Source organism: Nematostella vectensis, chromosome 1, assembly GCF_932526225.1.
Source record: "Nematostella vectensis chromosome 1, jaNemVect1.1, whole genome shotgun sequence".
Classification (NCBI taxonomy): Eukaryota; Metazoa; Cnidaria; class Anthozoa; order Actiniaria; family Edwardsiidae; genus Nematostella; species Nematostella vectensis.
This window is the reverse complement of record NC_064034.1, coordinates 15,706,128-15,723,945: the sequence shown is the minus strand read 5'-3', so window position 1 is coordinate 15,723,945 and position 17,818 is coordinate 15,706,128. Positions and strand designations below refer to the sequence as shown.

The 17,818-nt window shown below is 39.6% G+C and overlaps 1 protein-coding gene and 2 long non-coding RNA genes across 4 annotated transcripts; 2 read left to right on the top strand and 1 right to left on the bottom strand.

The window, feature by feature from the left end:
• Positions 1–2,393: 2,393 nt before the first annotated feature.
• LOC116604133 lies at positions 2,394–4,066 on the top strand. The gene is made up of 3 exons (XR_007312343.1): positions 2,394–2,682; positions 2,772–2,848; positions 2,937–4,066. It is a non-coding gene; the product is annotated as an uncharacterized LOC116604133 (long non-coding RNA).
• LOC5521009 (putative glycerol-3-phosphate transporter 5) lies at positions 3,918–17,816 on the bottom strand. 2 transcript variants are annotated; one of them, XM_032366094.2, is made up of 12 exons: positions 17,589–17,815; positions 13,077–13,169; positions 12,643–12,723; positions 12,492–12,560; positions 12,201–12,326; positions 11,719–11,784; positions 11,524–11,596; positions 8,776–8,851; positions 8,540–8,630; positions 8,090–8,184; positions 6,220–6,449; positions 3,918–4,559 (listed from the first exon to the last, which is right to left on the bottom strand). In XM_032366094.2, exons 1-12 carry the CDS (start codon positions 17,682–17,684, stop codon positions 4,363–4,365), a joined length of 1,293 nt encoding a protein of 430 aa, XP_032221985.2. In that variant the 5' UTR covers positions 17,685–17,815; the 3' UTR covers positions 3,918–4,362. The 2 variants fall into 2 exon arrangements, with proteins under 2 accessions (XP_032221985.2, XP_048586602.1); XM_048730645.1 differs by lacking the exon at positions 3,918–4,559 and adding an exon at positions 5,274–5,610 and having other exon boundaries at positions 17,589–17,816.
• LOC125568396 lies at positions 4,525–6,491 on the top strand. Its single transcript, XR_007312345.1, has 2 exons — positions 4,525–4,578; positions 6,169–6,491. It is a non-coding gene; the product is annotated as an uncharacterized LOC125568396 (long non-coding RNA).
• Positions 17,817–17,818: the final 2 nt, after the last annotated feature.

Sequence of the window (17,818 nt, the reverse complement as noted above, 5' to 3'; positions counted from 1 at the left end):
TTACCCTAATCCCGATTACTGTAACCCTAATCCCGATTACTGTAACCCTAATCCCGATTACTGTAACCCTAATCCCGATTACTGTAACCCTTATCCCGATTACTGTAACCCTTATCCCGATTCCTGTTACCCTAATCCCGATTCCTGTAACCCAAATCCCGATTACTGTAACCCAAATCCCGATTACTGTAACCCAAATCCCGATTTCTGTTACCCTAATCCCGATTACTGTAACCCTTATCCCGATTACTGTAACCCTTATCCCGATTTCTGTTACCCTAATCCCGATTACTGTAACCCTTATCCCGATTACTGTTACCCTAATCCCGATTACTGTAACCCTAATCCCGATTACTGTAACCCTTATCCCGATTCCTGTTACCCTAATCCCGATTCCTGTTACCCTAATCCCGATTACTGTTACCCTAATCCCGATTACTGTAACCCAAATCCCGATTACTGTAACCCAAATCCCGATTACTGTAACCCAAATCCCGATTACTGTAACCCAAATCCCGATAACTGTAACCCTAATCCCGATTCCTGTTACCCTAATCCCGATTACTGTAACCCAAATCCCGATTACTGTAACCCTAATCCCGATTACTGTAACCCAAATCCTGATTACTGTAACCCTAATCCCGATTACTGTAACCCAAATCCCGATTACTGTAACCCAAATCCCGATTACTGTAACCCTAATCCCGATTACTGTAACCCTAATCCCGATTACTGTAACCCAAATCCCGATTACTGTAACCCAAATCCCGATTATTATAACCCTAATCCCGATTACTGTAACCCTGATCCCGATTACTGTAACCCTAATCCCGATTCCTGTTACCCTAATCCCGATTCCTGTTACCCTAATCCTGATTACTGTAACCCTAATCCCGATTATTATAACCCTAATCCCGATTACTGTAACCCTAATCCCGATTACTGTAACCCTAATCCCGATTACTGTAACCCTAATCCCGATTACTGTAACCCTAACCCCGATTCCTGTTACCCTAATCCCGATTACTGTAACCCTAATCCCGATTACTGTAACCCTAATCCCGATTACTGTAACCCTAATCCCGAGTACTGTAACCCTAATCCCGATTCCTGTTACCCTAATCCCGATTCCTGTTACCCTAATCCCGATTACTGTAACCCAAATCCCGATTCCTGTTACCCTAATCCCGATTCCTGTAACCCAAATCCCGATTACTGTAACCCTAATCCCGATTCCTGTTACCCTAATCACGATTCCTGTTACCCTAATCCCGATTACTGTAACCCAAATCCCGATTACTGTAACCCTAATCCCGATTACTGTAACCCAAATCCCGATTACTGTAACCCAAATCCCGATTCCTGTTACCCTAATCCCGATTACTGTAACCCTAATCCCGATTACTGTAACCCAAATCCCGATTACTGTTACCCTAATCACTATTCCTGTTACCCTCATCCCGATTCCTGTTACCCTAATCCCGATTACTGTAACCCTAATCCCGATTACTGTAACCCAAATCCCGATTACTGTTACCCTAATCACTATTCCTGTTACCCTAATCCCGATTACTGTAACCCTAATCCCGATTACTGTTACCCTAATCCCGATTACTGTAACCCTAATCCCGATTCCTGTTACCATAATCCCGATTACTGTAACCCTAATCCCGATTACTGTTACCCTAATCCCGTTCCCGGTAACCGAAATCTATTCCCTGGTAACCGAAATCTATTCCCTGGTAACCGAAATCTATTCCCTGGTAACCGAAATCTATTTCCTGGTAACCCAGATTTTCTTCGCGGTAACCCGAATCCCTAGACCTAATTTATGGCGAAATCCAGTTCCCGTTTTACTCTACCGTTCTAACCTATTCACAGCACAGTTTTATTATGAAGGGGGAGAGCAGCAACCAATAAGAAAGTGGAGGCAGTACTTATCCGACGGTTGTCATGGAATTGAAAGCCCACCAAAACCCTTCGTGTGAGCCTCGGACAAAAGATGGCGGGAATTCCTCCTTGTTATGGAACATTTCCTGGAAAAACAAAATTCGCGGTAGTCTGAATGCACATTAGTATGTGATACACAAGTAACACAAAATGTATACCATGCGTGTGTGAACGATAAACGTGTATTAAGATGATTCGAGGGGGGCATTCAATAGATAGGAGGCGTTTAATGGAGAAGGGCGTTTATTTTAAGCTAATATGAAAAACCCAAGTGTAGTGCGGTTTTAATTTCAGTGCGTAGCCTTTTTTTGACATTGAGCAAGACGCTACTCGCTTAGATTAATTAAGAAGGCAGTTAAATTTGAATTATATTAACGGAATTCCTGTCGTTTGTTATTAACGGTTTTAAGCTGGAAGGGAGAGGAGCCGGGGGGGGGGGGGAGGGGGCGTTTTTTAGAAAGGAGCGTCAAATACCAACTTGTAAGCATAGGCGAGGGCGTTCATTAGATAGAAGACATTCTTTAGATAGGGGGCGTTTATTAGATCATTTACGGTACACTGGGTATATACATGAAATACTGTATTACTCGTTGCTTGCATTTTCTGCCCCCACCCCTGCTAAACCGAACATCTTTATGGAATTCACAAAGCACACTGATGAAAATACGTCACTGTAGATCGAGACTCACCATGATCCAGATGACAATTCCAGATATTCCTGCCAACAGAAAGGTAAGCAAGAAGATTGGACTAGACCCCAATAGCGATTGGAGCATAAGATTTTGGGAAAAGTAATTCAGAAGATTCTTATCCACTATCAGGTCATAGCCACCCGGTCGAACCACAGTATGGAATCGAGGCTTCTCCCAGTACTGCCCTCTATTTCTTCTTCAAACGGGTGAGATACGGGAAGAGCGAATACCACGCTAGATGCCTTGTCAAATACCCCCTTTACTAACTCTTGGCTGGAATTTGTTACTTTCCAGAGAATGCTTGTCTCCGTCTTGCATCTACCCAAGCACTTGCTCAATAGCTTGATCAGCCAATCGTGCATAATACCACAGAGCTCTGGGTTGGCTACGTAGTCCGCTGTGTTTGCTGCTCCTGTTTTCGAGTAAAGATAAGGAGCTTGAAGCGTTGCGATTATTCTTATAGGGGCTGTCCTACACTTCAGCGGGACGGTTGAGTTCGCCGAAATCCCTTGTTGAAAACCGAGAACGGCGGCTAAGAGAAAGCATGTAGCTAGTTTGAAAAATCGCTCCATTTTTTTTTATATTTGTTTGCTTTAGTTTACATTGCTACGCGCGGTGTGTATAATACCTAACACTTGACTGTAGCTTGACACTATAACTGTGTTAATATCATGCAGGTCGACTTGCAGGTGGTGTTTTTTAGTTACCAGCTAATAAATAAACTATTGAAATTTCTTCTGTTATTTCACAACAGAAATAGCAACTAGTTCAACAGTCAATTTAACGAAATATCATAGCAGGGTCAGACTTTACAAAACCGAGCACACAAACAAACAAACAAATTTATTAGTAGGTTGACTCGCTTCATCAAGAAATAGTTAATGAAGCTAATATAACTGCTTTAATTTTTAATAGGCAAGTAAACAATTAGCCTCAGTGTTTGTGCATTGCAAAGTACTAATTACAACCTTGACATTATTATTGAGCATTATAAATATGTGAGGAAAAAAAACTGATAATACAAACGTCAAATCAAGCAGCAAAAAAAAAACAACAACAACAACAACACAGGGATATATATATATCTCGAATTCTGATTTGTGGGTGGGGACGCCCCAAAAATCTCTGGTTCTGCTTAAAACTATTTTTACATTTACTTCAAATGTTTTGAGTCAAACATCCTGCCCTTAACATTATAAATTACTTGTGGCGAGAAACGGAGGGGTGTAGGCCGTAGTTTGTTTACCTAGTGGAGCAAATGAAGACAGGAATACGTATTTTTCGAATTCTTTATTGGAAGGTGGGGATGCCCCCACAATCTCTGGTATCTTATTTGAGTGTATTTGCTTTAGGGACGGTACATGAAACGGCGTCTAAACAACCCTTGTACAACTCCCAGTTAAAATAAAAAAAACCCCATAACATACAGTTGATCCCATTAACGTTATCAACGAAAACAAGAAAGACTAATTGAATACTCAATATCATCGCGCGAGACCTTTGTCTTGTGTAAGATAGAAGAAAACCTGGGGAACATAAAAACGTATATCCTGCACGCTATGAGGCAATCCTCATGCGAGTAAAACAACTTTTTTTATACTTTTTTAAAAACTGAGACACGTGACTTTGTAAACTTTTAACACATTTTCTTGTTCAAGTATGAATTGTGTCGGGATTGGACTGGAATGAATGATAACACACAAGACGATGTGGCACTTCCCTACGCCTCGTCGCTTACTACAGTACCCATGAACTCCGCTCTCTTCATCGTGTTGTCAATGGTGACCGCCTTGAACATGCACACGGTACCGACGAGGGACAGGGTGATCATGAAATAGAAGGGGCCCGCCCATCCGTACCGCTCCACCATCCAGCCAATAACGGGTCCTTCTACCACCGTTCCGATACTTCCAAACCCTGGAACAAGAATAGCGGGGTAAGATTAATAACGGGTCCTTCTACCATCGTTCCGATACTACCAAAAACCCAGGAACAAGAATAGGGGGGAAGATTGATAACGGGTCCTTCTACCACCGTCCCGATACTACCAAACCCTGGAACAAGAAATAACAGGGTAAGATTGATAACGGGTCCTTCTATCATCGTCCCGATACTACCAAACCCTGGAACAAGAATAGGGGGGTACGATTGATAACGGGTCCTTCTACCACCGTCCCGATACTACCAAACCCTGGAACAAGAAATAACAGGGTAAGATTGATAACGGGTCCTTCTATCATCGTCCCGATACTACCAAACCCTGGAACAAGAAATAACAGGGAAAGATTGGTAACGGGTCCTTCTATCATCGTCCCGATACTACCAAACCCTGAAACAAGAATAGGGGGGGGGGGGGTAAGATTGATAACGGGTCCTTCTACCACCGTCCAGATACTACCAAACCCTGGAACAAGAATAGGGGGGTACGATTGATAACGGGTCCTTCTACCACCGTCCCGATACTACCAAACCCTGGAACAAGAAATAACAGGGTAAGATTGGTAACGGGTCCTTCTATCCTCGTCCCGATACTACCAAACCCTGGAACAAGAAATAACAGGGTAAGATTGGTGACGGGTCCTTCTATCATCGTCCCGATACTACCAAACCCTGAAACAAGAATAGGGGGGGGGGGGGGGTAAGATTGATAACGGGTCCTTCTACCACCGTCCCGATACTACCAAACCCTGGAACAAGAAATAACAGGGTAAGATTGATAACGGGTCCTTCTATCATCGTCCCGATACTACCAAACCCTGGAACAATAATAGCGGGGTAAGATTGATAACGGGTCCTTCTACCACCGTCCCGATACTACCAAACCCTGGAACAAGAATAGCGGGGTAAGATTGATAACGGGTCCTTCTATCATCGTCCCGATACTACCAAACCCTGAAACAAGAATAGGGGGGGGGGGGGGTAAGATTGATAACGGGTCCTTCTACCACCGTCCCGATACTACCAAACCCTGGAACAAGAAATAACAGGGTAAGATTGATAACGGGTCCTTCTATCATCGTCCCGATACTACCAAACCCTGGAACAAGAATAGGGGGGTAAAAATAAGAGTACAGAGGGGGTCTCGCATACCGTCAAAAAAGTCTGTATTACGAAAATAACCAATGCACACTCCTTATTTACTCCTTAATATAGCATTTTACTGACCAAGTACCTTGGACCTTCGAGCCAGTAAGGACTTTGTGTCAAACTTGACATCTCAAACAAGAACATACAGTACAGCCTGCAGGAAACTTGACATTTTGCCCGCGAATTCTGCACGTTTTTTGCGTGTAGTTTGAGTGTAATTAGATTCATACACTCAGACTACACGCACCAAACTACACGCACTTGTTTGCCTCATTATCTTCTATTAAATCCCATGAGTGTATTAGAGGCTACAACTCAATGCCATGCACTTGTATGCAAAAAGAAAACTTGGGTGTCTGGTGGGCGTTTGGCGTTCGGTGTGATAGAATTCCGCTATTCAAACGCCTGGTACAACTTAGACTTTACTTTATATCGGCAGTAAAAAGTGATCTCTGCAAACTTCATGCCTAATTTGGCTTAATACAAGTACCGTTTATGAGTCCGGATACAGCTGCCTGGGCATTTTCCCTCTCCCCAATCTCCGCCGCAATCGAGCCTGACAGATAGGGATCTGGGCCGCAGTTGCAGGCCCCAGCCAAGAACATGAAGACACAGTTGATGGGAATACCCATGTGACTGGTGAAGTGAAAGGCTGCCAGGAAGACGGTACTACCCAGCACTGTGAGGGCCACTCCATACACCGCACGACCACCGAAAAGCCTGATGGAAATAAATGGGAAATAAAGCAATGCTTTAGCTGAATAAAGATGTCTAATTGGCCCCCGTTCTCAGAGGGTAAATGGGTAACAAGACATAGTTTCATACCCTAATATCTACACTTTATACAGTTCTGGTCTCAAGTACCATAACCTCCACTCGAAAGTTTTGAGTCATCATTAACAGCTTACAGTAGCGAATAGAGACCTGAAATTCTCCTTGAAATGTATTTTTTTAACTGCAGGTTTATCGCACATGGTTAAAAGTTAAATGTATACTTGATGTATGTGATATACACTCACCGACTGATAAAAGTTAAATGTATACTTGATGTATGTGATATACACTCACCGACTGATAAAAGTTAAATGTATACTTGATGTATGTGATATACACTCACCGACTGATAAAAGTTAAATGTATACTTGATGTATGTGATATACACTCACCGACTGATAAAAGTTAAATGTATACTTGGTGTATGTGATATACACTCAGCGACTGATAAAAGTTAAATGTATACTTGATGTATGTGATACACACTCACCGACTGATAAAAGTTAAATGTATACTTGATGTATGTGATATACACTCAGCGACTGATAAAAGTTAAATGTATACTTGATGTATGTGATACACACTCACCGACTGATAAAAGTTAAATGTATACTTGATGTATGTGATACACACTCACCGACTGATAAAAGTTAAATGTATACTTGATGTATGTGATACACACTCACCGACTGATAAAAGTTAAATGTATACTTGATGTATGTGATATACACTCACCAACTGATAAAAGTTAAATGTATACTTGATGTATGTGAATAGAATCAAAAAGCCCAAACTGTCGCGATCTCGTACCAGAACAATAAATACAATACACCAAAAACTGGAAATCGACTCTGCCAAATTTTCGTCTTAATAAGACTTCTTCAGGGCAGACTGAAGAAGGTGAATCGTTACAAGCTTATTTACATCAGAATAGTGGCGCGAGACGCAAAAACATTACAACTGACAAAAACGCGCATTTTCTAGAATAGCGCGGCTATGGATAAAAAGAATTTACACATCTCTAGGTGGGTTCCTACTACAAAAAAAGTCATCACTATTAAGACCCCGCGGGTAGACAGACTTAAGCCGATAAGCCCACTGGCCTTCCCTTTCCCTAAGCTGAGCCTCAGAGTTACACTTATCTATAAGTTGTACCATAACATTATTAAGACCTAAATGATTGTCGCAATGAAAATGTTGATAGATAAGGTCATCCTTAACTCTTTCACTAACCGGTAAACTAGAGTGCTTATTTAACCTACTTTTATGATTATTAAAACGCTTCCTAAAACTATTGATAGTAGACCCTACGTATTGCTTGCTACACATAGAGCAAGTAATGAGATAAACAACAAAATCTGAGTTACAGTCCAAGTCAAAATTAATGACATATTTCTTATTAGTAACTGTACTGCGAAACTCCCGCCCTGTCTTAAGAAAGTTACACACCCTACACCTTTTACCGCCACACTTACCACAACCTCTAACCTGAGTACTATTCTCTTTAAGAGAGGAGTGCACCAACATATCCTTTAAACTTCTAGGTGTATCCTTTAAACTCCTTTATGTATGTGATATACACTCACCGACTGATGATAAGTCCAAGACTAGCAGACCCTGCTACACCCCCGATCTCAAACACTGTCGACAGCAGGCCGGCCTGTAGCTTGCTGTACCCCAACTGGAATAGCAACAGACACAACACAAGTGAGAACCAGCCAAACGTGCAAGGAAATCAAGGGGGCCATCAAGCTGTTGCTTTCTCTTGGTTTTAAGCTCCAATGCGAGTAGATCATTTTCTGTATTGTATTAGCACGCTAGTTAGCACCAACCTTGAGATTTGCAATAATAAAGAATACCAAGACTACAATGAAAAATGCAATGGGTGTGTGCATTCTTAGTGCTTGCCACACACTTCAAGTGCAGAGATCTAAGCTGTCCAGTGAACAAGTGCCAAAGACTATAACCTTGGTATGACTACAAAATGAAATACCGAGTTCTTAATATTACACCCATACAAAAACGCCCATACTTACAGCTTGAAAGAGATACATTGGCAACCACATGTACATGCAGTACCGCACAAGCTTGATGGCAAAGTTGGTCCAGGACAGCTCAGGCACCATTCTACGCAACAGAAACATAAATTTTAAATTGACAAAATTCATAAAGTAACTTAAGAACGATAACAATAAACAACAGTTAAAAGATTAATTATTTGTATGCTTATCAAAAAGGTGAAGAGCGAAACACAAAAATAAATGGGTCCTACCTTAATCTCCAAAGCTGTATATAGGACAGTGACCTGGTCTGTACTGGTGAAGATGATGAACTCTTAGAGATGGGCTCTGGAAAAGGAATACATAAGAAGCTCAGTCAATTAAATACTTAGTGAAAGTAAAATAATAATAATAATAATAATACATATGAAGTGGCTTGCCCTTAATTCATATGGTCTCTAAATCAAGGAATCTTCACACTCTTCGTAGACGAATTAACTGACAAATATACATTACTAGTGGGTACCCGTGAAACATTCACGTTTATAATTCATAAAAGACGTTAAATCCACTATCTGATCTGAAAAAAAAAAATTCAAAATGTAGCTGGTAAAGTGTAATAGACAAGCCAGAACAAAAGAGAACAAAAATATCTCAGTGTATTAGTACTAAATAAACTAAATAGTATTTCACGGGATTTTGAAAACCAATCTATATCAAGTTTCATTATAAATTATCTTTATTTATATAAGAAATTTTATATGCTACGCTATAAAAAACTGGGGCTCCGCAATTTTTATCTTATTTTTATTATTCACTATATTTTTTCGACACCAAAATTCATCTATGAGTGTCTCAGAAGGTTCCTCGCTTTTTATAAGCAGCGGTTTGGAAAGGAAATAATTTCCTGGTCGAAATTCTGGTTTGACTCCTACGTCGCCATATTTAACATCCGTGGCTGGACTCCAACTAACCAAGACGTTTCTCTGCGCTTCCTGTTTATTACTGTTGGGTGGAGATATAAGTGTTAACCCTGGACCACGAAGGGCAATTGATAAGTGCGCTGCTTGTGGTAAATCATGTCGTTCAAACCAAAAAGAGATTGAATGCGAGGAATGCGTGAAATGGTATCATACGTAATTAATTGGAATGTACAACAAGGAATATCTTCGACTTTCAGAGGACCCTAAATCTTAACTGGGCTTGCTGCAAATGTTTGTTTCCTGGTGAATTTTTTACAACTCTAACGGATAAGCTCTCTATCAATGAACATTTGTTGAACCTGTCACTGTCGAGTGAAGTTTCAATACCTACTTTGCATCGTGGCTTCAAATTGGCTCACATAAATGTCAACAGGTTGTATAATTAACTCGACTTAGAGTGGGATTTGCTAACAAAAACGCCTGTTGATGTTTGGCCGTAACGGAAACTTGGCTTACACCAGATTGCTCTGATTCGGAAGTTTGTATCGACGGATACACGGCAAATAGAAAAGACCGGAAGGATTCTTGTAAAAAAATATTTTTTTTTATCTTTCTGTATTAAATATAATATATCTGAGGACCCTTAGGAAAATCACTATATAGGCGATAAGGCTCCCTCGGGAAATATATTATAAATATAAAAATATTTGGGGCCCTGTGTTCGGAGTGTCTGGCGGGAATTTCATGCGAGTTTGCACGTCCTAAATTCAAGTCAAATGCAATCAAAGTTTCTCCAACACGTTTGCATGGCTTTCTCGTACCCAGGTGCTTACTAGCGTGACCGGACAAAGCAGGGTTTGACCCTTCCCATGTTCTTTTGCGCCAGCGCTAAACCTTCCCATGGTTCATTGTGCTCACTAGAATATTTTTCATTTGTTTTTGGTGGCACTATTTCTGTGAAATGTGATACGAAGGTATGTGGCTTTATGTATGATCGGCTAACCTTGGGATTTGTTTTGTCGTATGAAAAGTAAAGTTATAACTTACTTATTTACGAAGAAAACATGGACCGACAGGATATTAGAACTGAATCTAACAACAAATGGAAGTTGAAAGTGGTTTACATTCAGTTTTCATTCTATAGTTTAATCTAATATATAAGTATTTAATCGATATTACTGTGGCAGTTTTAAAAGCTAAAGTACCAATAAACTCACTACAACTAAGACCAGCTTCATACGTCCCGCTCCTGCTGTGCTGAATCTATTGTCTATTTGTATAGACACAAATACCTTTTGTACCTTGGGTTTCGTCTTTGATTCAGACGCCGCGCTCAATAGGTTGTGGAGGATTTTGATAAAAATAAGGGCTGGTATTAATTCCCCCCCCCCCCCCCCCCTCTTCAGGGGTAACAATTTTCCGCTTCTCCCCATATTTTCGGTACCCCCTCCACCACCAAAAAAAAAAAAAAAAAGAAAGAAGGAGAAAAGGAAGAACGGCAACGACAAACGTCAAGGAAGCGCAAGCAAGAGATTAGCTGCAAGGTGATCAGAAAGTGGAGGGAATAAATTGGCTATAAACATTTATTCAGAAGAAACGAAATTTTTCAATGTCCAGAATTTATATAGGGTATATACAGGTTTGTATTGCATAAATAATACGTGGCTTAAAACCTACTGGACAGGTATATACAGGTTTGTATTGCATAAATAATACGTGGCTTAAAACCTACTGGACTCCTGGATTGTGTATGCTAAATAACTGGCCCACAACCGAGACTCGTTGAACCAAGAAGTCTGATTTGACACTTGGTGAAATTATATAGATAAAAATTTTAACACCCAAAGAAGAGCTCCAAAATGGCGCGTTTGCGAGTGCTTTTTCTCGCAAAGAAAAATCGTTAAATTGCAGCTTATCTTTGCCTTATCCTTTTTTAAGTGGAAACCATTCCCGGTACCGCCACTAGTGATTAATATTCGTGTGGTTCTTGAGTTTTCTAGTTTTTCCTTTTCTCTGTGAGAGATGGCTTTTTTGCTTTAAGTGGTCGCCCTTTCTACCCAAACCATCACTTGGGATTTCCAAGTTTTTAGTGTTTACCTTTTCCAGGGATTTGCATGCCCAGTTCCTCAGGGCTTCTTATGAACATGAAGACAACCAGACCAGTTCCTCCCTAGCAAATAAAAAAACATTATTCAGAGCCCTCAGTTGTCTGCTCCTTAGAAAAAAAAATCCTTGGCGGTTATATTGAACCCACAGAACCACCCCTAGATCTAAAACAGCAGTTTTACTTACAACAATCAGTGATGGTATTAGGAAAATGTAAGCCATGTCTGGGCCATACATGGACTGGAGTTGAACCTAAGATATAAAGAGTTTGTTAAATGTAAATAAATAAAATTAGTTAATTAATTGAGTAGGGGAGAACAAATACAACAAAGGCATCACAAGACACCTCAGGCAGGATCAAAATTATGATGTATATGTAGTATATGTAGTCTCAGTTCTGTTATTGGACCTGAGGCTTCTAAAGGGCACTTAAAGCTAAAAAAAATCTGCTATTGGTTACATCAACTTATAACCTGAGATTGGGCAAACTTTATCTAGACAAAACAGACTAAAAATGAACAAGCAGTCTGGAATACATCAGAGGTAGATGCACCAGAGAGGATTTGATGAAGAAAGACTAGCACACTTGTTGTAAATTCTGTTCCTGCGGTACTGCACAGATATGGAATAAGACAAAGAGATGGATAAAAGAGCTGCATCCTCCTCACCGCTAGTGCACTACCTAGAATCCCTCCTCCAAAAGTGCAAGTTCCAAAAAAGCCAAATATTGTTGTCCTCTGCTGATCATTGAACCACATGCCGAGTGTCTTTACACAGTTTGGCCAAGCTGTTGCCTGTGAAATATAGACTTCAGCTGTAATGGATTGGACACACAAAACAGCACATAAAATACAACAATAAAATGGCACAACAAAAGGTGTCTTTTTTTTCTTGAAAATAAATCAACACAAGTTGTGTGTTTTTCACCACTGTAAAAGAGCGTTAGCCCTTTGTCTTACCTGAGAAGTACCATTCAGAAAAAGAAGCAAGGCAAATATGGGAAGATGATTCCAAAAGCCAAATGAAAACTAAGAAAAAAAGTATAATGAATGATCAGTTAAGTGTCTGGACAAGTAATATTGTAATTAAAGCATGCAGACTGTTACAAACCATAGAAAGAGCAGATCCAATTAAACAACTTGTCAGTGCCAGTCTGGGTCCAAACTTATCCCCACAGGAACCAAGTAGAATCTAAACAAGACCACAATGCAGGATAAAAAAAACTGTATTTCAGCTGATATCAGTAAAATGCAGAAATTAATAAAATGGTTAAAAGAAGAACCTGTGCAGTGGTTTATGATCAAATCAGTGAGAAAGCATATTTCTGAATAGTTCAGGTTACAGGTAACATGCATACCTTCACCCCTAAGCTCAAAGTTAAATTGTAACCTATTTTTTTATTCTCTGAGCCCCTAATGTTTGTGTCATTCTTCATCAAGCCCCCTTTCAAATCTGGTAAAAACTAACAGATGTTACGTACCCTTGTACAAGTAGTCCAAGGTTTTATTGCGTCCAATATTTGTGAATTACATACTGTATCATACCTGCATAACAGCATAGGGGAGCAGTAATGAAGTATCAAGCAGGCCAAGCTGGGTCCTTGACAATTTATGGACACTGCCTAAGTCTGCTTTGATCTAAACATAAAGGCAAAAAGATGAATATGACAGTAACAATAGAGAGGTCTGACCTTAAAAACTTGACTTGGTCTGTGCCTTTTTTAAGAACACATTGCAACTCAGGGGAATTTGTCAGGTTTAATTTGAATATGCCATTAATATTGACGATCAATATTCAGGGAGATTTGACATCTATAATGTGGTAACAGTGCAATAAAAATGTGATGTTAATATAGAAGTATGCTGGAAATTTGCGAATCTCTGTCTGCATTGCCTGCGGGTATGTTTTTAATTTTTTTAAGTAAGGATTTGTGTGAATGTTGTCATTCACAAGTGGGCATTCCATTCACATCAATGACAGGATGTGTAAGTGATGTCAAAACAGAACTTGATTATTTTTACAGTACATTGTTAGCATTTTTTTAGGGTATATTTGGGTGACTGACAACAATTGACACAACTGTTTATGCAAAACAAAGAGTATTAATCGCCAAAAAGATAAGAATAATGACCAAGATCTGTGTAAGATCTTATTTAAGCATATATAAAGCGTATATAAAACAATACATAGATTTCCCAATGTTATATCAGAATAATTGCTGAATACCCACCACCCCCCACCCACCCCAAGCTATATGTTTTGTAAAAAAACTCGTCCCCACGTCCAAGTATCCTTATGCTTCCTCACGTTTACTTGTTCTAATATCAACTTGTCCTCGCGCCAACTCGTCCTTGTGTCAACTTGTCAACACTTCCTTTCGCCAACTTGGCAACACTTCCTCTTGTCAGCTTGTTAACACGTCCTTTTGTTGACTTGTCAATGCCTCATCTCGTCAACTTGTCAACGCCTCCTCTCATCAACTTGTCAACATATCCTCTCATCAGCTTGTCAACACGTCCTCTTGTCAACCCGTCCTCTCATCAACTTTTCCTCTCGTCAAATTGTCCCTAGATCCTCACTTAAACTCTTGTCAACTTGTCCTCTTGTCAACTCGTCCACTCATCAAGTTGTCCTTAGATCCAACTTCAACTTAGCTTCTCGTCCTCTTGTCAACTCGTCCTTAGATCCTCACTTCAATTTAGCTTCTTGTCAACTTGTCAACGCGTGCTCTTGTCAACTAGTCCATAGATCCCCACTTCCATTTAGCTGCTTGTCAACTTGTCAACATGTCTTTTCGTCAACTTGTCCTTAGATCCTCACTTCAACTAAGCTTCTTTAACTTGTCCTTTCCTCAACTTGTCCTCTCGCCAAATCTTCCTTAGATCCTCACTTCAACTAAACTTCTTGTCAATGCGTCCTCTTGTCAACTTGTGAACGTGCCTCTCGTCAACTTGTCAACACATCCTCTTGTCAACGTGTCCTCTCGTCAACTTGTCCTTAGATCGTCAATTCAACTTATATTCTTGTCAACTTGTCAACGCATCCTCTTATCTACTTGTCAACGCGTCCTCTCGTCAACTTTTCCTTAGATCCTCACTTCAACTAAGCTTTTTGTCAACTTGTCAACGCTTCCTCTCATCACCTTGTCAACGGGTCCTCTCATCAACTTGTCAACGCATCCCCAGTTCCCATGTCAACTCGATTGTAGAACAGAGTTATGATTACAATTAAAAAGGGCTTAGTATATCAAGGTATTAAAGAACAAAGTTATACCGTATTTACTCATCTATAATACACACTTTTTTTTAACCAAAATGACCTCCAAAATCGGGGTGCGTATTATACATAAAACTTCCTAATTGATATGCTAAAGATTTGCATAATAATACAAACATAAGAAAGCTCTTGATTCGCTGTTCTCTGCCTCAAGCAACCAATTATAACACGAGACAGGAGCATGCTTGTTTATGATGTCTTCGAGGCGCACGTCACACACGCTGTAAAGGCGGCTTTCCTAAGAGAAAATACCAATCTCGCTGTAGTTCCTGGAGGACTTAGGTCGCTGCTACAACCATTGGCCGTCAGTTTGAATAAGCCCTTCAAAGATCGGGTGAAGGACTTGTGGATGGCGGATGGCGAGCATACGTTCACGACTGGCGGATGACAAAGGAGGGCCTCGGAAGAACTGATTTGTTCTTGTATAGCTATAGCGTGGAAAAGAATCCCGGAGGTTATGATCAAAAGATCTTTCCTCAAGTGTGAGATCTCCAACAGCCTGGATGGCACAGAGGACGATCTCATGTACCAGGACACAGATAGCGACGACAAATCAGACAATGATTCAATTGTGAGAGAACTTTTTGCCTTTGCTTCCGAATCCGAGTTTGAAGGATTCTAAATGTGAGTTGAACACTGCTGAATTCTACCGAATACCTTTATAAAGGTATGGACAGCGGTAACATTCCTTAGTTTAGTTTTGAAGATCTGTAAATAAAAGGGAAATTGTAAATAGATGTTTGTCATCTGTACTTGGATATAAATAAATTATGCTGTAACGCCATTAATATGTAACTTTTGACGATTTAAATAAAAACTTGAACATAAAAATACTGTTTTAGTGTTTATCTATGCCTCCTATGTGCTTGTTTTTATTGACTTTTCACTGGTTTTGAATGTTATTTTTCAACGTATTTTTTTATATAGGATTTTTTCGAATACAGTTTCTATTTTCTATTTTTTTACAAAATGACCCCAACAATAGGGGTGCGTATTATACATAAGTGCATATTATACATGAGTAAATACGGTAAGTACAATTAATAAGAACTTAGTATTTTAGTGGATTGTAGAACAGACTGAGTACAATTCAAAAGAACTTAATATTTTCGAGGATCGTAGACCGGAGTTATGGGTACACTTAAAAATAACCTATTATTTTTATAGGATTGTAGAACAGAGTTAAGATTCAAAACTAAGGATAATTAAGTATTTTAAGGTATTGTCGGACAAAGTTATGAGCACACTTAAAAATAACTTAGTATTTTAGAGGATTGACATCCTCGGGGGACCCATGGCATCAAGGAGATTGGAGACACAGGGAGCGAGCAAGAGAGAAAGAGGAGTAAAAGATGCCCTGGGCTACTGCTCTGTAAAAACTATTTCTAAAAAGTTTTCTAATCCAATGAGTTGCCTGACTAGACCTGGTGCCTTTTTCTAATTAGCGCCATCACTTATTGACAGAAATTGTTAAAACAGTCTTGAAATTTACATAGCAAGAGGGAAAAGAAAAACTATACACTAAAAATAACAAACAATATTGGGAAAATTCTATTGAAAGGCTAGGGTTGAAGGGTTGAGTAAAGTTTGAGGGATTTTACTTGAGCTGTTTATTTAATTAACCTTTGATGTACAAAATAATTCTGATAGAGAAATCATGAGCATTTGAATTGTCAAGTACTACAACATTTCTGCAGTATTTTTCGCGTCGCAATGATGCACGAAATCATTATTTTCTAACAAGAACCTTTGGGCTCCCAAAAATAATTCGAAGTCAGTGGTCCACTCTTTAGGGCATTCTCCAATGTACGCAGAAGGTGTACTACATGTTATTTCATAATATAGCTGAGCGGGCAAAGACATGATCCGGTGTTGTGCCCAAGTTTCTCTCTGCTCGCACAACCCTTGGCAGACTCCAGGCAAAATAGGCCTAGATACATAATTCCCGATTTTTTTAAAGATTTTTAGAGTCAAACAGGATTTTTAAAAATCTAAAGATTTTCAGAAAATTTGAGGATTTTAAGAAAGTTATTTAGGGTTTTAGAAATTTTGGGTAAAATTCCTACCAAATACTGCCGACTTTCAATAGAAATGTGATTAATTCCACTAAACCAATCGTCAATAACGTTTTCTAATAACCTTGCTTGGCTAGTCAGTCACTGTCATACAAAAAGTACTGGTCAGCGGTTTACCACAAAACACTGAAATTGTCACAACAATTAGAAGTCAGTATTTAGAAGTTAGTTTAGTTTGTAAAACATGTGCAAATTGTGAAAAGTTATTTTTTCAATGCGATTAATGTTGAATTGCGCATTAAAACCTGGAACTCCAGAAAGATCTGCCTAATGCAGAGACTTTTACCAAACTGAGTAGGCTTTGTTATTTAGCAGCTAAGGTGTTTGTAAATTTCTACTATTCATGAGGTCTGTCTGCTTTTCTGATTAATAAGGAGTGCTCTGATTGGTCTCATTTAAATTTAATTATAATGAGACCAATCAGAGAGCGAGTATGCTGTAGTTTTTAGAAATAGGTTTGTCTAAAGAGATGTTAGGTGATGAGCCCTAGGAAAAGGGTATATATTTGGTGTTAATCTATGATGTTAAATTTTTAAACCAGGAGTTGACACAGTGTTATAAATCGGGTTGACACACTGTTATAAATCGGTGAAGTTGACATGGGTGCACACACAGACAAAATCTGCTCAGAAGGAACTAACTGGTATAAGAAGAATATAAGGGGGCTTTTATTGATTGTTTTTGGGATCAGGAGGCTCTACTTACCACCCCTAGAGGTTTTCGCAAGAGGTATGTAGATGCATATGCGATCCAAATGATCACAAAGCTCAATGCTTGTCTCCTCTGTACGATAGTCACCATGATGGTGATTTCTGGATGCCCAAAGGCGACGAACTACGCGTCGATATTGTAGATCATCTAATTGCTCCACGTTGCATGATTGTTTGCCATGTTGGAAAATGGTTGGAAAATCACTTGTGGCAGAGGACTGAAAA